The 18,505-nt window shown below is 51.3% G+C and overlaps 6 protein-coding genes across 6 annotated transcripts; 3 read left to right on the top strand and 3 right to left on the bottom strand.

Moving 5' to 3' along the window:
• Nucleotides 1-801: 801 nt before the first annotated feature.
• Nucleotides 802-2,766, top strand: VFPPC_03039 (high mobility group, superfamily; the record flags this gene model as incomplete). The annotated part of the gene is made up of 7 exons (XM_022428306.1): nt 802-920; nt 986-1,019; nt 1,083-1,262; nt 1,312-1,366; nt 1,435-1,668; nt 1,776-2,522; nt 2,579-2,766. The coding sequence occupies 7 exons, from the start codon at nt 802-804 to the stop codon at nt 2,764-2,766; spliced, it is 1,557 nt and encodes a 518-aa protein (XP_022284586.1).
• Nucleotides 2,767-4,640: 1,874 nt separating this feature from the next.
• On the bottom strand, nt 4,641-7,519 carry VFPPC_03038 (condensin complex component cnd2; the record flags this gene model as incomplete). The annotated part of the gene is made up of 3 exons (XM_018282591.1): nt 4,641-6,632; nt 6,710-7,298; nt 7,431-7,519. 3 exons carry the CDS (start codon nt 7,517-7,519, stop codon nt 4,641-4,643), a joined length of 2,670 nt encoding a protein of 889 aa, XP_018147129.1.
• A 481-nt stretch (nt 7,520-8,000) lies between these two features.
• VFPPC_17544 (hypothetical protein) lies at nt 8,001-8,324 on the bottom strand (the record flags this gene model as incomplete). Its single annotated transcript, XM_022429244.1, has 1 exon — nt 8,001-8,324. The coding sequence occupies one exon, from the start codon at nt 8,322-8,324 to the stop codon at nt 8,001-8,003; it is 324 nt and encodes a 107-aa protein (XP_022285729.1).
• A 1,062-nt stretch (nt 8,325-9,386) lies between these two features.
• On the top strand, nt 9,387-12,460 carry VFPPC_03037 (sodium/calcium exchanger protein; the record flags this gene model as incomplete). Its single annotated transcript, XM_018282590.1, has 2 exons — nt 9,387-12,070; nt 12,133-12,460. The coding sequence occupies 2 exons, from the start codon at nt 9,387-9,389 to the stop codon at nt 12,458-12,460; spliced, it is 3,012 nt and encodes a 1,003-aa protein (XP_018147128.1).
• Nucleotides 12,461-13,405: 945 nt separating this feature from the next.
• VFPPC_13382 (phosphomannomutase) lies at nt 13,406-14,263 on the top strand (the record flags this gene model as incomplete). The annotated part of the gene is made up of 1 exon (XM_018291159.1): nt 13,406-14,263. The coding sequence occupies one exon, from the start codon at nt 13,406-13,408 to the stop codon at nt 14,261-14,263; it is 858 nt and encodes a 285-aa protein (XP_018147127.1).
• A 360-nt stretch (nt 14,264-14,623) lies between these two features.
• Nucleotides 14,624-18,332, bottom strand: VFPPC_03036 (WW domain-containing protein; the record flags this gene model as incomplete). Its single annotated transcript, XM_018282589.1, has 3 exons — nt 14,624-15,096; nt 15,157-15,845; nt 15,901-18,332. 3 exons carry the CDS (start codon nt 18,330-18,332, stop codon nt 14,624-14,626), a joined length of 3,594 nt encoding a protein of 1,197 aa, XP_018147126.1.
• Nucleotides 18,333-18,505: the final 173 nt, after the last annotated feature.

The raw sequence follows: 18,505 nt of genomic DNA, 5'->3' as shown, positions 1-18,505 counted from the left end.
CGCCGGTGTCAACTCCGTACCCTCACCAGCGCCGTACTGTCGTCATTTGCCAGAACTGGGCAGCCAGCCCTTGCCCACCAGCCAGCCGCCCCAGCACCGCTGACCCAGCGAAGCAATCGATCAGGAGCACAATTCCTGCGCCGTCCCTCCTCATCGTCATTGTTTGTATCATTGCCCACCTCTTCAACGCATTAGCCCACCAGACCTTTTCCAACTTGCAGTGGCCATTATTATCCAGTCATCCATCCTCGACAGAACCGTCTCTCGCTACCCTCGCCATCTCCATCAGATCACTTGTGCCACCTCGATATCTCGATCCCGTCTCCGTCTGCCCGCAAGTTTCGATCCCCCTCAACGCGTGGAAGGTCTAGTTGATGTGCATAACCTTCGTCTGACCCCGACCACGACCACTCATCTTGCTGTGTCTATCTCTCTCTCAAGTTGAGACTTATTCCATTGTTGATCGGGATTTGGTGCATCGAATAACGCATCTCGACTCGGAGCGCATTGGCTTCAACTCCACCGCAGCCTAACTCGCCACTTGTACCTTCCGCATACTTTGACAAGTGTTTCGACTTTCATCAGAGCCCTCTGATAGCTCACAACCATCCGTTTTGCCACATTTCGCCCCCGACAACCTATCGCCCATCGAGATAATCGAGTCCTTTGGACCAGCCCACTCTAAACTTCACAGCATATGTTTAGATGTCGACCACTTGGCCATTTCGCAACATAAACTCAAACTTTGCATCGTATTTTGGACAGAATCGTATTTTGGCTGCACCCTAAAAATCAGACTGTATGACTCAAGAACTGGAACGAGTTTTCGCAGACTTGGGCCTGGCCCAATATCTCGATGCATTTATCGACCAAGGCTTTGATGCCTGGGACACTATTCTTGATATCCAAGAATCGGACCTGTAGGTGCCAACGCAACGTTAGCGCAAAGAGAATACATCGAGTGTTTGCTGACAGCTGCCGATAGAGATGCCTTGGGTGTAAAGTTGGGGCACCGAAGGGTAAGATCATGCCTCGGATGTAGCTTCTGATTCTTGACAGGCTGCTGACGATTCGTGTTACAGAAATTGCAACGGCGTATTGCAAATGCGAGGGGTATTGCACCAAGTGTGTCCTTGAGCTCGTCGGCCAAGCAGAGTTTGGACGAGTCGAAGCAGGATGGACTGAGGCGAGATTCGGCTCGAACGGATGGGAGTTCAGAGACTAATGGTGTCACGAAGAGAAAATATCGACGCCACCCTAAGGTCAGTAATCCATCATGGTTCACATGACTTAGACTAACGTGGGCTTTAGCCGGACGAAAATGCTCCTGAGCGACCTCCTTCTGCTTATGTCTTGTTCTCGAATAGTGAGTCTTTCCCAATGGCAAAGTTTTGCACCCTGGTGTACAGAACTAATCGTGTAATTCTGTTATAGAAATGAGGGAAGACCTCAAGAGCCAAAATCTCACCTTCACGGAGATTGCCAAGTTGGTAGGGGAAAACTGGCAAAGCCTTCAGCCAGCTGAGAAAGACATCTATGAGAGTCAAGCCAATGCCGCCAAGGAGAAATACCACCGGGAGCTAGCGGAATACAAGAAGACATCGGAATACCGCAAGTATGCCCAGTATCTTCATGACTTCAAAGAGAGACAAGCCAAGCAGTACAAAGGTGAGTCTGTCTTAAGCCACTGGTCGAAGGAGCGGAAAGAAGGGGCATTTGTGCTCTTGTATAGTCCCAAGTTTTTGATGGAACAAACAACTGACTTTGAGGATCAGGACAGGATGCTTCAAAGAGAGCCAAGGTTGAGCCTGCCAGGCTGCGTCATGGTAGCACGAGCAGCAGCGCAACACCAAACACAACCAACTCAAGCGCAAGTGGCAGCAGCAGCGAGCGACTTCAAGGAAGCGAGCCGCCACCAACACGAAGAGAACGTGTGGACTCCACGGCCTCAATTGCTGGATCTCAACATTCCTCTGCTGCACCGACTCCCATATCGGCACATAATTCGTACGATGATGCTGGTCCATCTCCAAGAACGATGCATTTCGATAGCGGAAGCCCAATCGAACCCCATCCACATTCCCGTCACCAATCCGTAATCCGAGGAAAGCCTCGAGCCGAATCAACGCATCACCTGCCCTCTCTTTCTGATATGTTCGACTCCAGACAAAAGGCAATTGTTCACCCAACAAGTGCGGAAGGGCTTTCCTATGCTAGTCGGCCAGCCAATAGCTCCACGCGGACATCACTTGATGGTGCCTCCATTTTATCTGGGGGGCGGACTCCTGCATTACGGCACGAGCCCTCATCGAATGGCACCAATACATCGGGTAGTTCTGTCGGAAGCTTTGGTCGGCCACTGGGAGACGGACCACTACCGATCCACGCTTTACTCTCAGATCGCACCTCGGTTGGTTCTCCAGCCCTTGAACAGCAGACTAGCCCAGTTCTAGCCAGTACCAATGGTACGTTAAAATCCCAACAGCCGCCAATAGGCTTTGCTCAGGGTCCAAGCGGTTATGGTATGTGAACTCAAATTCATCCATATATCGGGTAATGTGACTAACTGGTCTGTAAGGCTTTCAATCTGACTCCTCACCATTTCACCACATGAAAGTTGAACAATCAAGTGAGGGAGATGTGGTGATGACAACTGATGAGACGGCCCCCGTTCAGAGGGAACCCCGCAGAACGAAAGACAGTTTAAACGGTATGGATGCCCTGCTGAGAGCGGGCGAGATTGTGGGACGTGGTGGTCGAAGATAGTGCCCAACCGCCACTACGCTGGTGGCTTGGCGACTTGAAACAAAGGCAAGTCGCTGCAGGGCTGGTAGCATATGCCGAGGCTACAATTTGACATGAACACAATGCGAGAATGCGTTGTCGACAGTTGAAAGCCTCAATTTTCCTTGGGTGTTTGTGTTTTTTGGTTCACAAGTTGTTTTGGAGAATATTGGCGATACCCCTCGGATGTTCAAAGGCGAAAGCTATGTCACGAAAATGAACGACCAGTAGCCTTTTTGTTTGGATTTTTTTTTTGTTTTGTCTTTGACTTGGGTCGATAAATGGACCGAATGGCGGTGGTTTATTTGGACAAATTGTGACCGGCGTTGGGGCTGACGTGGTGTTTGTGGATTTCAATCTATGTTTTTCTTTGGCGGGGAGACGCATGCTCGGGAAAGGTTACCCTTTGTCCAGGAAACGAAGGTGTAGCTGGATAATCGTGGCAGGAGGAGGGATATATCATTGAGAGCCCGATAGACCATAAGATGAGCAAAGGACGCATGGAGGAAGAGAGTGAGTCTGGTGGCCGTGAGGTGAGCTGTGCTTGGAAGGGACGGAGCCAAACTGTACATGTTAGCCAAAGCAAACAGGCTGGTAAAATTTGACGAACATTGCTTAATGCTACTGGAATAATTCCATTTTTGCGAAGTAGGAAATGTCCACAGACAGATCCAACGTGATTCTTTATTGTTAATAGGAGTGATGAGTGGTAATGGGTGGCACAGAATTTCGTAGACTCGAGGTGCTCAAGTCACATATTCGAGGGGGATACAGCCAAGGACAGCCGTGGTTCTCACGCCGATAACAACCTTGGTAGGTGCGACTCTCATTGCGACGATTGAACCCATGGGTTGGTAGAGCAGACGTGATAAAAAAGCTGCAACAAACGATCGAAACAAAAAAATGACGCAAATGTGTAAAGAGCAGAAGGGAGCAAAATCGCATTTCCCATCGCAGATCCCAAGAAACCCAACCCAAGCGACTGCCAACAAAAAAGCAGGTCAGGGTCCCTCGAATACCCTCTCCTCTTGGGATGTGCAATGGCCAAGGAAGCGGGGCCAAATGCACGAAGAGGGGTGTATAGCCAATCAGAGACCCCGGCGAAGTGGAACCGGAGGCGATGCTCCGGACTCGGGGGGTCAAATGGACAAGTTTCCCATGGAGGGGAGATGGGATTTCGAGCAGATTCCCATGTTTCGTGAGGCCTTGCCCTGGTGCTCCAGGTCTGAGATTGCGTCACAGGCTGGGGGGTGGGATTGGGGCGAGAGCTGTAGAGTGTGGGCGGGATGTGAGATTCCAACGTACGCTTTTGATGTTGCAAGGGAGCGAGCGTCTGTTACGGTGGGAGATGGGAAGGCGGAGACAGGAGAGGTTTGGTAGTCGTTGGGTTTTTTTTTCTTGTTGATTTGCGTACCCGCTGATGTGCGCTAGAGCACCAAATTGGACTTTTGGACTGGGGCTTGCAGATATTTGGTGCTTTTTGCACAACTGACTTCTGCCATGGGCTGCGTCTACAAATAAACATTTCTCACGTACCGCGACGCCCCTGATAACGTTACTTTGCAGCACAACTTTAGTCGGACGGTGCAGTCAATTAGGATTTAATTCATGCCTCTGATTCTACCCGTATGCCAAAGCAATGATATCTTGTACTACCCCAACGCATTGGGCCTGAACGTGCTACCCACCGACCAACGCCTCTGTAAACAACCACCACCCTATCGCAGAAAGCCCATCGTATTCAATATTGCATCTATATCCACGCAACAATTGCAAATATATATACATTTAAGCCATGCCATCCATCCAATTCATACACATTGCCTCATTATTTATCACTGGACCGACATCCCGTGCTACTCCCCTCCCTCAGTTACCTTGGCCGTCCAATCCTTGCGGATCTTCAGTTCTTCCAAGTTTTCTGATTTATCAATCACCAAACCCTTTTCATTTGCCAAGTGTAGTAGGGATATAAAGCAGTATGAAGTTGAGATATCCTTCATGGCTGTCTTGGGGTACACTGATTTTAAGCCATTCATGACTTCGGTAAAGTTGAGCGTTGGGTCGTTTTCTGAAGGCACTGGTTTCTCCTCTGATTCGGGGACAGCTGCCATGGATAGTCTCTCCTTGGGCGAGTCCTGCGTAGGGTTGTTAGCAACTGAGGGGTAAAAGAGGTAAAAGAGGTAAAAGAGGTAAAAGAGGTAAAAGAGGTAAAAGAGGTAAAAGAGGTAAAAGAGGACGTGACGTGACCGGGCTGCTGAAACAGGACTAAAACTTACATTGAGATGGTCAAAGGCCATGCCTTTCCATATTTCTGTCATTAAGCGCCGCACATCAACCTTTGTGGCTTTTCGAGCATAATTGACGTATTCTGGCCGTATTCTTCTCGTTGACGTCACGAGGGTATGGCCAAAAGCCGCATTCGTGAATGTCTCTCCTCCCAGCAAGGCAGTCATGCCCCCAGCTTCCGTCATGCCTGGATCCCCGTCAGGCGACAAGTGTTCGCGAGCATCGGCAAACTCGAGATCATCATCATCAGCGTCATCACCGCCAGGGAAAGGCAAGCCGTCGTCTTGGAAGAAATTGGCATCGTAGTCGCCTTCGGGAAGCACGGTGTCCTCAGGGCCTTTTTGCTTCGCCCAGAAAGCCTCGTCCATCTCGATCTGTTGATTGTCGTCCTGTTGGTCTTGACCATAGCCCATGTGAGGGCCAAAACCACCACCCATGATTCTGCGTTTTGATAGTCGAGCCTTTGGCTTGAGGAAGAGGCTCAGAAGTGACTTGGAGCTGAAATGCTTATCATCTGGAAGGAGATTCCTGGACTTGGACTTCCAGTCCTTCTTTGGCATGCTGATGGCTGAATTGCTGGAGGCCTGCGTGTGGATTATATCTGCGACGGTTGATTCAAGCGGGGATGCAAAGTCAATTTCAAATGGTTCCTTCTCCTTGCGCTTCTTCGTCTCGCTGGTTGGCTTGTTGGCATCCTTGATTTTGCGGATTCGCCAATGCTCGGCGCTGCTCCAGTTCTTCTGCAGGGCTTGATCAAAGAAGCCAAGGATATCCTCATGCATCTTATCAGCATTTTGAGGTTTAACCATGGAAACAATGTATTCGCCATTATCGTCGAAGCCATCGCCATCAGCACCATCCTCGCCCATTCCTCCGTCGTATATCCGCATTTGGGGCGCAAGAGCTGCATCACGAGCCCAGGCCTCACCACCCTCACCGAAAGCAACATCGCCACCAATGTCAAAGCTGCCAAGGCCGAGGTCGTCATCGTCAAATCCGATAGGAGCATCATCGTCGATAAGCATGCCAGAATGATCCCCTACTGCATGATTCTTGTCTTGCTCTCTCCAGTCCTCCGGAGCTCTTAGGAAGGGGATATCCATCGAACCTGAAGGGTCTCCGAGATCAAAGTTCTTGAGAGACGGGCACACGTCGAGCTCGTCAAGTTGGTTCAAGGGCGGCAGAAATCTCTGACCAAGGGACGCGAGATCAATCTCCACTGTCGGCTCTTCATCTTCTTCTGGAACCTCTTCTACTGGTCTCTCTTCGAGCTGAGCCGTAATATCGGCTTCGTCAGCATCTGTGTCTCCGCCTTCCATCTCATCATCTTCGTTCTTGTCAACTGGCGCAACATCACCCGAGTCGTCGCTGCTATCGAAAACAATCCGACCCTGGGCGTCAATCATGAGATGGTTGAGCAGCAAACCCTTGGCACCACCTTCATCGAAATCCGCTGAAGCCTTTTTGAAAAGAGGATCGACAGTGAACTCAAGCTCAAACTTTTTCAGTTGCAGCGCGCTGAAGGATGGCGCTAGTGTGGCCTCTGATGATCTTTGTGTCTAATTATTGTGTGCGTCAGTGACTGATTCCATCATTACCTTGAGATTGATGGCGGGAGCGGGCAAGTCGCCTTTACCTTTTTCTTGGGTTTTTTCTTGGGATTTCCATCCTCATCCAACTCATCTTCGCTCTCATCGCCCTCCGCATCCTCCCCATCGCGCCCCTTCTTCTTGTTACTGCTATCAGCCAGACCACTCAGCAGTTTGCCGGTTTCAGTAGCCACACTGTCGACTCTGTTTGTGTAAATCTTGACACATCCGTCCAAGGTACAACTGGCTTTCTGGAAATTGACACCATCTCCCTCTTTCAGCAAGGACATGTCGTGAAAGTAGTCGATTAGCGCGAAATTCCACGAGTTGGTGGCGTTGATTTTGTTGTCTGTTGCCATCTTCATCCACTCTTCAAAGTTGGCCAGAATTGGGACTCGTTTGATAGGCGTCACCGACACGCCTCCGACCATGACCTCTTCGGTGATCTCGCCTACCCGGCCCCCTCGAGGGGTGCCGAGGGCAGAGCCTGGCGACGCATTTTCAATGTCATCCAGCCTCAGACTGGTTTTGCGTGGCGTCGCCGCTGCTTTGATCTCATTGATCTGTTTTTCGTGTAGAGCCTTTCGTGAATGCATTCGTTGTCCTCTCTCGTGCGCATCGTCGTTTAAAGGGATCCTAAATCAACGAATCCGTGTAAGAAAAATGGGTTGTCGATGCCAGCGCAAGCACAGAATTGCATCACAAGGGTGCTTGTTTCGTCACGGGAGCGACGTGGTTTCGCAGAAACACGCGGCGGGGGGAGCTTACTTTACGGGGGATTTGAAGGGCGACGCTGACATAGAATCAGACGTCGATTTGACGCCTCTGGCGCGAGGAACTTGAGCAACCCGAGGCATTTCCTGGTGTTGTTGTGTGGTGAAATGCAGAGGTATGCTTGATAATGGCTTGTGTCGCGTCCTGGTTCGTGCAGCTGAGCCAAAGTAAACAAAATGCCTAATCGGCTGCTTGTACACAAATGGATGCCCGCCGTTGTCCTTGTTTTGGCCCGTGGATCTGGGCCATCATTCGCTCAGCGTCTGCGCACGACCCACAGGGGGCGCTGGTGGCGGCACGTGATTCGACAAGCCCAACTTGATCGTTCCGCCATGTTGCCAACGCGGGCAACGGTTTCAAGCCTGCATGGTGCCTCATTCTCAAAGTTGTGTCTGGTGCGCCGAGACCTGCTCCAACAATGCCGCTGAGCGGGTTTGGCTGTATCCTAGTTCAGTGACTTATCGGGCTTTGTGATGCAATATTGTATTTCCATTTCGGCTTAGCTGCAGGAACAGCGACTACGATTTGTCCCCCAGATTTCAAAGCGAGCTGGAAGCTTCACGCTCACAGCGCCTCATGCGTACTACATGTCGGATCACCTGCCGCACCATTGTGACCTAACATCAAGGCAGCGCAAATGCCTTCCCAACACTGACGGAGCACTGACTGATATGTTGCCACACACAACAACAAACGAGTTAGAAGATCCTGGAGATAGATGCATGCAGCTCTGAAGAACAAGGTCGGAACGTAGCTACGGTGCCACGAAAGGCGGATCCACAGAGTATTATGGTCAATGGTGGTGGCATAAGAATGGTGTGTACTTGAGCCAGGCGGGTTGGCTCCTGCTGCCTTGAAATCATACATTCGCGGCATAATAATGTTCATGTTTCAGCACCAAGCGAATGGTTCTAGATAGAGGCTGCCGCAGAACTCTAGGACTTCCTTGGCTTGGTTCGGTGGCCAAGTCTCTCTCCCCCTCGGATGTTGGAAGAGAGTGGGCTTGCAAATCCATTCAGATCACGCTGACGACGACTTTGCCATTATACATGGCCTTTGCTCCTAGTGGTTGACAGACAGAGTGGTTGGTCTCTTTGTCCGAAACATGATAGCGGCCACTCAATGTTACTTCCTGGTCTGTTCTGTTCTTCTGGTTCAACCGGCGTCCTATTATCAGAAGGCTTTAAATACTTACAAACCAAGTCATGCGAGATATCGGCAAGATGGAGAAGCTATTTGAGGATGCGGAGGAGCTGAACGACTTGGGAAGGTGCATGGCGTTGTCTGTTAGCCAAAAACCTGTGCGATGCTGATTGAGGTGGCAAGGTGACAGAATGCGGCGTTGCACTACGGACCAGGATCGATCAAGTGTGGTGGTCGTCAACCTTGAAACTGAAGAAACCAACCAGACTGCAGATGATGAACTGTCGCCAAGTTGCACGCGTACTGTACCTGCCTTCCCAGGTTCTGGTGTTACGAGACCAGACTGGGCTGGTCTCCATATCTGTCCAGAACTTGTACTCTCTCTATTTGATGCATGTGGGCAGATACATTCCCAATTTCCAACATTTGAAGGTCAACTGCCCACTTCAGGTGGTCTAGGTGCCAATACGTATCAATCTCCCCCGCTGCGTTGCCTGCTCGGTCCAATCACACCACTGGCCCACTGGCCTCGGGGGGCCTCCCAGAGCACCTTCCTTCCTGCCGTTGGCTCAGGCCAATTGCATCCCAACCCTCTGGTTTAAGGTACCGCTCTTGCATGGAACTACTTAGTACTTACTGGACCCCAAGCTTCCGGACCTCTTTCCCAGCTGATATCGTCATTCATTTGCGATGCCTCTGTAGATCGACTTTTCCCCTCTCCACATTCTCCCGTGGTACTATACTAATCCTTTGGACTTGCGACATCAATGACATAGACGTCGTCTGCGATATGAAGACAATACTAAAATGCCGACAGCCAAATTCAGAAGGGGCCGTTTGCGCTCCCGCCCGTTCGTCACCACCATTGTGTTTCTAAGTGTCTTGACGGCCTACTCGGTGTTGCTGCAGAATCATCGCTATGGGAGACACGAACAGCACCATGACGCACCTCAGGGCGCTCTTTTTCGACGAGAGAAGGAACCTGTGTGCGGCGACGTACATTCTGCCACGGATCAATGTGCGTTTGTGAAGAAATATTGCCTGGACGAGGACGCTGGGCTGGTACCATATCTCGAGTGGTACTTCTGTTCCTTTAATGGTATCAGGCCGATTGGTTTCAGTCTTCTTATCATTTGGCTTGGGCTGCTGTTTACCACAATCGGTATTGCCGCCAGTGACTTCTTCAGCGTCAATTTGAGCACAATCGCCACCATTCTTGGTCTCAGTGAAAGTCTCGCAGGAGTCACCTTTTTGGCCTTTGGCAATGGCTCTCCCGACGTATTCAGCACATTCGCCGCCATGAGCTCCAACAGTCCCGGCATGGCTGTTGGCGAGCTCATCGGTGCGGCTTGCTTTATCACCGGTGTGGTTGCCGGCTCCATGGCTCTCGTGCGCGAATTCCGCGTAGACAGAAAGACATATGCAAGGGATATCTGCTTCTTCATCGTGGCAGTGGCATTTGCAATGATCTTCTTAGCCGATGGGCATTTACGGTTCTGGGAATGCTGGGTCATGGTTGGCTATTACATCATATATGTGGTGACAGTGGTCGGCTGTCATTGGTATTCGACTAGGAGGAAACGACGGTTACGCCGAGAAGGCGAGGCACGAAGCCATTTCTACAGTATGGTTGGACACTCAGGTGATGAGCTTGCCGGAGAGCCGTACCGCGATGAACCCGAAACCCCTCATGACGATGTCAGGGACGACTCTCATAGTGCTTCGGCAACGACGGACATATCGGCTCTTGAACGAGGGCCAAGGGTCGAATTCGAAAACCAAGACCAGGATAGTGCTGCAGAAGGCTCGAATGAAGACGCCAGCGACCAAGATCATGAACGAATGGTGGCCGCCGAAGTGTCGCGGAGCATGCGTGTTCTACGAACAGGAAAAAATAGGTCGACTCAGTTGAATCCGATACGTCCCAGTTTGGTTGGGGCGCTGGAATTCCGATCCGCCTTGGCGCAGCTGCAGCGAGAGAGTAATCTGCAGCTGTCACATATCCCCGGAAGAAGCTACTCAGACTATCATGTCACTGGCCGAGAAAGGAGAGGCACGACCAGTGTGGTACCCGATTCAGGTCTGTGGGAAACTGTGTCAACCCCTGGAGTTGGCCCCCGTGAGAGAGCGTTTTCATACGGCGCGACGGCGGTAGCGTCGGCGCCCCTTCCTACATTGGAGGATGTAGAGAGCTCCAGCGACACGGATAGCAATCTAGGGATTCCTGGGCAGGCTGCCTCAGCTCATGCTACAACCACTTCTACACCATACGTTGTTGGTGGAAGCCTGGCACCACCTCCTGTTGGCCCTTCTGGCACGATCGACACTGCGAAGGCGGCTGAAGGCGGCCACGGGCATGGAAAACAACCTGATGCTCTGCGCCTGGTTATACCCAGCAGGCGCAGTAGCCATAGCGAAGGATCGTCTCCAGCGTCGCCGTTCCCTCGTTACACCGACTCACCCTCGCCGATGGCTGTATCGCCTAACCCGCATTTAGAGAGGACGGAATTCATGCTACCACCGCCGGTGGCGCCGCATCGAGATGGCCACTTTCCAGATATGTCGGAGACAGTGGTGGTCCCTCGACGGCCTGTACGGTGGTGGCCATACTCTCTTCTTCCACCACCTCATGTTGTTCTTGCCACGTTGTTTCCGACATTGCAGGCATGGGGTGAGAAGACCATTTGGGACAAATTCCTGAGCACCATATCAGTACCGAGCATCTTTTTACTTGTAGTTACACTTCCAGTTGTGGAGTCTGAGACGAACGAAAGCTCGGTGGACGACTTGACTATCCTGGATGATTCTAGTCGCCGCGACCTTGGCCACACGGCGCCGCCAGTTTCGGTCGAGCCGCAGCAGATCGAGCCAGAAGGAGAATGGGAGCGATACAGAAGATACACGCGAAGCCGTAGAAACAGCCGTGCGTCTGTTGAGGTTTCCTCCCCGCAGTTGCTCATCACTCTTGAAAACGACGATACCGCAGTAGCCTCACAGGGCGACACAACAAATGCACATGCCGTGGCAAAGCCACTGTCCGACATGCCATCGATTAGCAACGCGAATGACGAACCCTCGACGTGGAATCGGTGGCTTGTTTGTGTGCAACTTTTTACAGGGCCTCTTTTTGCCGTGATGATTCTATGGGCGAACATGGCCGAAGAGTTTTCGGACCCGGGGAGAACACTAGTGAAGATGATATTATATACCCTTCTTGCGTCACTTATCCTTCTTGCTTTTCTTTTCTTGTTTACCTCAGACCACAAGCGACCCAAATATCACTTCCTCCTCTGCTTTCTTGGGTTTATCATTAGCATCGCGTGGATTTCGACAATTGCCGGGGAGGTGGTTGGTGTCTTGAAGACGTTCGGGGTCGTTTTGAACATATCAGAGGCGTTACTCGGCCTGACTATATTCGCCGCTGGCAACAGTGTGGGTGATTTGGTAGCTGACATAACGGTGGCGCGACTGGGTTATCCAGTGATGGCACTGTAAGTTTATCTCGGTATGGGCTGCATTCACTTGGTATTGTTGCTGACAAAGTGTTGACCAGATCTGCCTGCTTTGGAGGCCCAATGTTAAATATCTTGCTGGGGATTGGTATCGGCGGCGTGCTCATGATGGTACAAAATGCAAACAAGAAGCACGCGAAGCATCCAGATCGACCTATTCAATATGGTCCATATAGTGTGGAAGTTGGACCGACGCTCATGATCTCCGCTGTCACGCTTCTCATAATATTGGTACTACTCTTGATCATCGTGCCATTGAACAAATGGATACTGAGCCGCAAGATCGGATGGGGCTTGATTGCACTGTGGACATTGAGCACGATTGCCAACGTGGTTGTGGAAGTGACTGGGGTGTGGCAGGAATCGTGAATTTTGAATTTGGGGGGATGAAGACTTGGTTGCATAGCGTTCAACATTCATTTGCTCTGTTACATTCGTCTCTATGCATGTGTCTTGGAGGATTTCGATATGATGGATGGATGATTGGTATTGCTTCTGTTGTGCAGAAATTGCACGTCGATAGGCAACCTGGAGAGAAGCAGCATACATTGGCGTACTTGATGCATTTGCTTGGACTATTGGGTATTTAGACAAAGTAGAGGCAATAATATAGCCTTTCTTGATGACCTTGGTCCATTTGCCTCGGAAGCATCCGAAATCACCGAGCAGGGTTGCAACAGCGCCCCGCAATGTTTGGTTCCAATGTTCTTGGGACAAAAGTTGCAAACGTGTCCGATCCTTGGTAATTTTAAAAAAGAGTCATCAGAGTTGCGTCACCAAACCATGCCAACTATGCACTCAGGGCAAGGGAAAGTGGTGCCGGATACAAATTTAATTACGGAGACGAAACGACAGCGGGTATCGCAGCCGCCAGGAACAGAAGATAGCGTCAACTTTCAAATTTGATGTAAGCTGTCCTTTAATGGTGACGCATTCTGCAATTTGTGAAAAGAGAACAACTGTCTTTAGGGATACCTCGTGCAACAAGTATAAAAAGGAATTGAATACCAAGATGGATTTGGGGCTCAATTGAGCTCAACTGGAATCAATTGGTGTCAATTGCATCCTTTCTCACTCGGTCTAAACTTTTGTTGTTGCCAAACATTCGTTAGTCCACTTCTGAGTTCTGACCGCCCCTCACTGCCAAAGGGACCTTGAGCTAGCTTTGCCCCGCCCTCAGCTCACTCAACATTGAAGCTACCAGACAGCAACTTCAACCCCACGTTCAAGATCCCCAATCCAGCATACCGCCTCAACCATCTATATTCATTCCCATTCCTTCGAAAACGAAGCCCTCACCCCAAAACCACCACCATGAGCACCACCAGCTACCCTCCCCTCGAGGAACGGCCCCTCAAAAACACAATCTGCCTCTTCGACGTAGACGGCACCCTCACCCCCGCCCGCCTAGTAAGTCCTCCCCTCCTCTCCCCATCACAAAAACCAACATCCAGACAGGACGCATCCCCCGAAATCCTCTCCATCCTCGCCGCCCTCCGCCAAAAATGCGCCATCGGCTTCGTCGGCGGCTCCGACCTCAACAAACAACAAGAACAAATCGGCAAACCCGCCGGCAACGTCCCCGTCACCACCCTCTTCGACTTCTGCTTCGCGGAGAACGGCCTAACAGCCTACAAGCTCGGCCAGGAGCTCCCCTCCAACAGCTTCATCCAGTGGATCGGCGAGGACAAGTACAAGAAGCTCGTCAACTTTATCCTGCACTACGTGGCGGACCTAGACATCCCCGTCAAGCGCGGCACGTTTGTCGAGTTCCGGAACGGCATGATTAACGTCTCGCCCGTGGGGAGGAACGCCAGCACCAAAGAGAGGAATGACTTTGAGGCGTTTGACAAGGGTGCGGGCGTGAGGAAGGCGTTTGTGCAGGCGTTGAAGGAGAAGTTTCCGGATGTGGATTTGACGTATTCGATTGGGGGGCAGATTTCGTTTGATGTGTTTCCGAGGGGGTGGGATAAGACGTATTGCTTGAAGCATTTGGAGGAGGAGGCTAAGAAGCCGGGCGGTATTGAGTATAAGGATATTCACTTTTTTGGGGACAAGGCTTTTGAGGGGGGGAATGATTGGGAGATTTACTCTGATCCTAGGACGATTGGGCATGCGGTCAAGTCGCCTGAAGATACTATTCGGATCTTGAAGGAGACTTTTGGTTTGTAGGTACGCTCGGGGGCTGCGAAGATTTGAATGTGTCTCCATGTTGGATCTGGCTGGCATGGTTGGCTTGCTGAGTGACTCGGTGGACGCAAGATTTGAATCATCATCTTTCATCTTTCTCATGCTAGATGGGACTGAATTACACATGCCAATAATACTCAAAGTCTGTCGATAAACAGTCTAGTGAATTCAACGCTAAATCGACGCCATGCCGGCTAAACTAAAGAATGTCATATATCCAAAAACCCCTTTACATCAGGTGGCATATAAAACAGAGAGGTATGGTATAATATCTCAAATCATCATCCTATCGTATCCCCAGCACTGCATTTTGCCTTCCCTTCCACGGACGACTGGACACAATTACCTCCCAAACTCGAGATGAGGAATTATCACCGGTCCGTACTTGGTTGTCGCCGTGTACGCCCCGTCACCTTGGACAACAAAGTCCACGGCCAGACTGAGCTTTGACAGCCCCTGTTGACTGCTGCTGATGCTGGGATTCGGGCTAAACGGGACTTGACTGGCTGCGTCTTGATCGTAAGCCACAAACGTCACGTAGTTCCTTCGGCCCATCAACTTCTTCATCTCACGGGTGGCACCGCTGGCATCCGTGTGGAAAATCTCCATCATGTCTTCCTTGGTATCGGATACCTCATGCGTTGACTTTTGCCCATTCTTGGGCACATAAAGTGTCTTTTGGTTGTGCAGAAGCTTCAAAATGTAGCCCCCTTGCGGAGCACTGACGATTGGTGATGAAATAATCTGGTACATTGTCTTGTGGTCGGCGGGGTGTGTCGGGTCGTGGACCAAGCCCGCGCCAGAAGCTGCGACGTCTGATTATTGTTAGCTTGTCAGCTCATTGCTGGGTTCCGTTTTCAGGAATTTCAACTTACCACCTGACAAAAAGGTCATTCGGATGCCTTTCTGCTGAGCAATGCCTTGTAGGGTACGAATAAAGTAAGTTCGTTCCAAGTCTTTGGTCTCGTGCGTCCACATATCTTTCAAAACCTCTTGAATGTCCAATTCACCAAACTGATTCAACACGTTGCCCATGAGACCGGTTTTGCCAACCGCTTTCTTGACTTGCGAAAATCCCTGCGAGACAACCTCCTTACCACCTACAACGCCAGCAACCGAGCTTGTGACCTTGCCGAGAATATTGTACGTTGTGTTGACAGACTTTTTGCCGGCGGCAACCGTATTGGCTAAGCTCTCCACTCCGTCCAACCTTGGATATACAACGGGCACGGAAACCATCCATATCACATGCTGCACGCTGGGAGGTAAAGTTGCAACTTTGGGGAATATGCCCTGGTAGGTTGGCCCGGCCATGACTCGGGCTTGTGTTCTCTCGGACCGACAGTCTGGTCCGACCACCGCCATTGCAGGGCCAAGGAACTTGACAAAGTGCCAGCCCGTGCCGGTAATTGTGAAGATGTCATGATCGGTGCTGACATTTCGCATAATCTCGGTCGTCGTATGGTGTTGAAATAGGAGATACATTTCTGTCGCAATACGGCCAATGTTTTTGAACATGGCCGACGATTGCATATAGTCGGGATATGAGCCATATCCGTCGAAACTATAAGGTGTCGTTAGTCACAGGCTGCAAGACAAGATCAATCGGTTATACTTACATGTCGTGATCGTTAATTTGCAAAACATGTGGTATCTGAGCAAACGCTTCCCTCATAAAGGGCTGGTCAAAGTGGCTGGTATAGAAGTGGAAGTATGCATGCGCAACATCTTCCTCATGACGTGCCGTCCACTGGACATTCTTTTTGTTATCTCTGCCGCTCATTGCCAACCATTGCTTCAGCAACGGAACTTCTCTCCACAACCTGTCGCCATAGATTTGATCTCCAAGCCCAAGTTGGACATGGAACCCACCGCAGTCTACGTTCTTCTGTAAAACGTCCTTCCACATAAAGCCAACGCCCCCAAGGCGCGCTCGTTCGTTCTGGGAAGTACCAGCAGCAAAATCATTACCAGAGTGTGCGATGAAGCGCCAGGCAGTTTCGTGTCGACCTGCCACCACAAACTCGTATCTTGTACAGCCCAGGTGCGAGGTCACAGCGTACGTCCATCGTTCTGTACCAGATTCGCTCATTTGCAAATCGAGATCATACTTGTAAAAAGCCCATCTCTGATGTGTGTAAATGTTTCGTGGTTCGAGCTGCCTCGGGTTCGGTGAGAGGTCTACGCTGAGATGAAGATGGATTGTTGGCGGCTGAGGCGCATCGGTAACGATGAGAATGCTGCCGCGCCAAACTCCATTCTCAACATCCATATTGACATATCGCAAATACGGGCCGAAATAGACTCCATTCGTTGGCTGGATTCTGTACATGTCGACTCCTGAGCTTGGAGGAGGACCAGTGAATCCTGCAGCGGTAGGAGTCTGGGAAGCCACACTCATAATGCTTTCAGCATAGCCCGGCGTATGCGGAGGGAACATGGGTGAAGCCATGGACTGCTTGCCGAACATTGGAGATGTCAAGGGATTCCCATACGTAGAAGTTGTTGGTGAAAGCGGCGTCTGTTCATGCTGGATGGGATTCGGTCCCTTGGGAAACTCCCATTGCGTGGCTTGAGTCGCGAGGTGAATGTAGTAGTATTGCCCAGAGTTTTGATCCAAATGAGCAATCCAGCCCTCTGGCAATGGGGGAGGGGACGCAGGTGTCTGAGTTTGAAGAGATATGCTAGGAGTCGCAGACTGAAGTGGCTGTCCGTTTTGCTCCGGTCTGGGATCGTTCGCGAAGGCGGGATGTCCAGGATGTTGGAGAGCAGGCGAAACCAAGCCGGCAGTCGCGGCAGCAGTAGTTGCCCCTGCATTGGTGGCCAGCGCCGCTGCTTTAGTCGGCGGCGATACAGCAGCGGTAGCCGTTGGAGGAGTTGTGTTAGGTCGCGCGGTTGTAGCAGCAGAAGCGGCGGCAGCAGTAGTAGCAGTGGTTCCAGGAGTAGCGCCCTGCTGCTGGGGTCGCTGCTTGTCCTTTGGATATGCTGACCCACCGTTGGGGTTGACACTTGAGTAGGCCGGAGGAGGAGTCTTGGTACTAAGACGTTGGAAGTCTTGCTCCAAAACGCTGACTTGTACGGGAGCATTCTGTTGCTGGTCGGGATTCAGCGCTTGAGCTTGCTGTGGAGGTGCCGAGACGGCTCCTGGCCGTTGCTCTGGGCTGGAGACAGGGTTGGAGCCTTGGTACACTGTTGGAGGTCCCGAAGGAGCTTGATCTGGTGACTCGGTGGGAGTCCAAGGACGTTGGGGAGGAGGTTGATTTCCATAATGGGCTAATCTCTGCGCAGCAGCAGCGCTCTGGGCTTGATGAGCTTGTAGGCTGGTGAGTGTGGCAGTACCGGAAATACCAGAGGCGGCGTAACGAGCTTCGATGCCGCCGCCTGGTATATTTCCAGGCTCGACGATGGGAGTCTCGGGAGGGGGTGGCGAGCCACGGCTAGCTCGGGTGGTTGAGTTTGAGGCTGTAGATGCGAATCGATTTACACCTTGGTTGCCCATGTTGGATTGGTCTCCATTAGGAGGCTGTAAGCCGGAAGAGGCATTGCTAGACGAGCCAGCCGTCGTTGAGGCGCCTGGAGGCGGATAGTATGTCTTTTGATAATTTGGATAGTTTGTACCAGCCGGTATGGGACGGGCTTGTTCTTTCAAAGGTCGTGCAAAAAGTCCTTGGTCAGCCTCGGGGCTTGAAGGTGAGTTGATAACCTTGGGAGAAGCACCCCGCCTCTCAGCCAAGCCGGGCCTCTTGTCGACAGGGCTCGTGTCCAGACGAGGTGTCGTGTCGTTGTAAGCTGAACCGTATGGCTTCGGCGGAGTTGGCCTGCGCACCTCGTCGTCGTCTGGAAAGGGAAGCGGTGCTGCAGAGCTTGATGCACCAGGAGGAAGAGGGAACGAAGGACGGTTCGCAGGAGATGCAGAGCTGCGGCCGGCTGGTTCAGGACTCTTTGGTTTGAAAATGCGCAAAGGCTCAACAGTAGGACTATCACCACCGTCTCCTGGAGCGGGTTTGCTCAGGAACATCTCCTGGTCGGGTATTCCGCGACTTCTCTCCATCTTGTACTAAGACGTGGGCAAGTCGCCTCACACAAAGTCTGGCGCAATCCCTCAAACGATGGCGCAGAGAGCCAAGCTGCGACAAAAGAGCAACCAATGCTCAACTATTTTTGGGATTCGGAGGCCAACCGAAGCGGCCGGGTATGCGTCCTTTAGCTTGTAACAGCCAAGAA

The sequence above is a fragment of the Pochonia chlamydosporia genome, chromosome 2, assembly GCF_001653235.2.
Source record: "Pochonia chlamydosporia 170 chromosome 2, whole genome shotgun sequence".
NCBI classification, from domain to species: Eukaryota; Fungi; Ascomycota; class Sordariomycetes; order Hypocreales; family Clavicipitaceae; genus Pochonia; species Pochonia chlamydosporia.
Note: the sequence above shows the minus strand (reverse complement) of the source record. Positions and strands in the feature narration are given on the sequence as shown.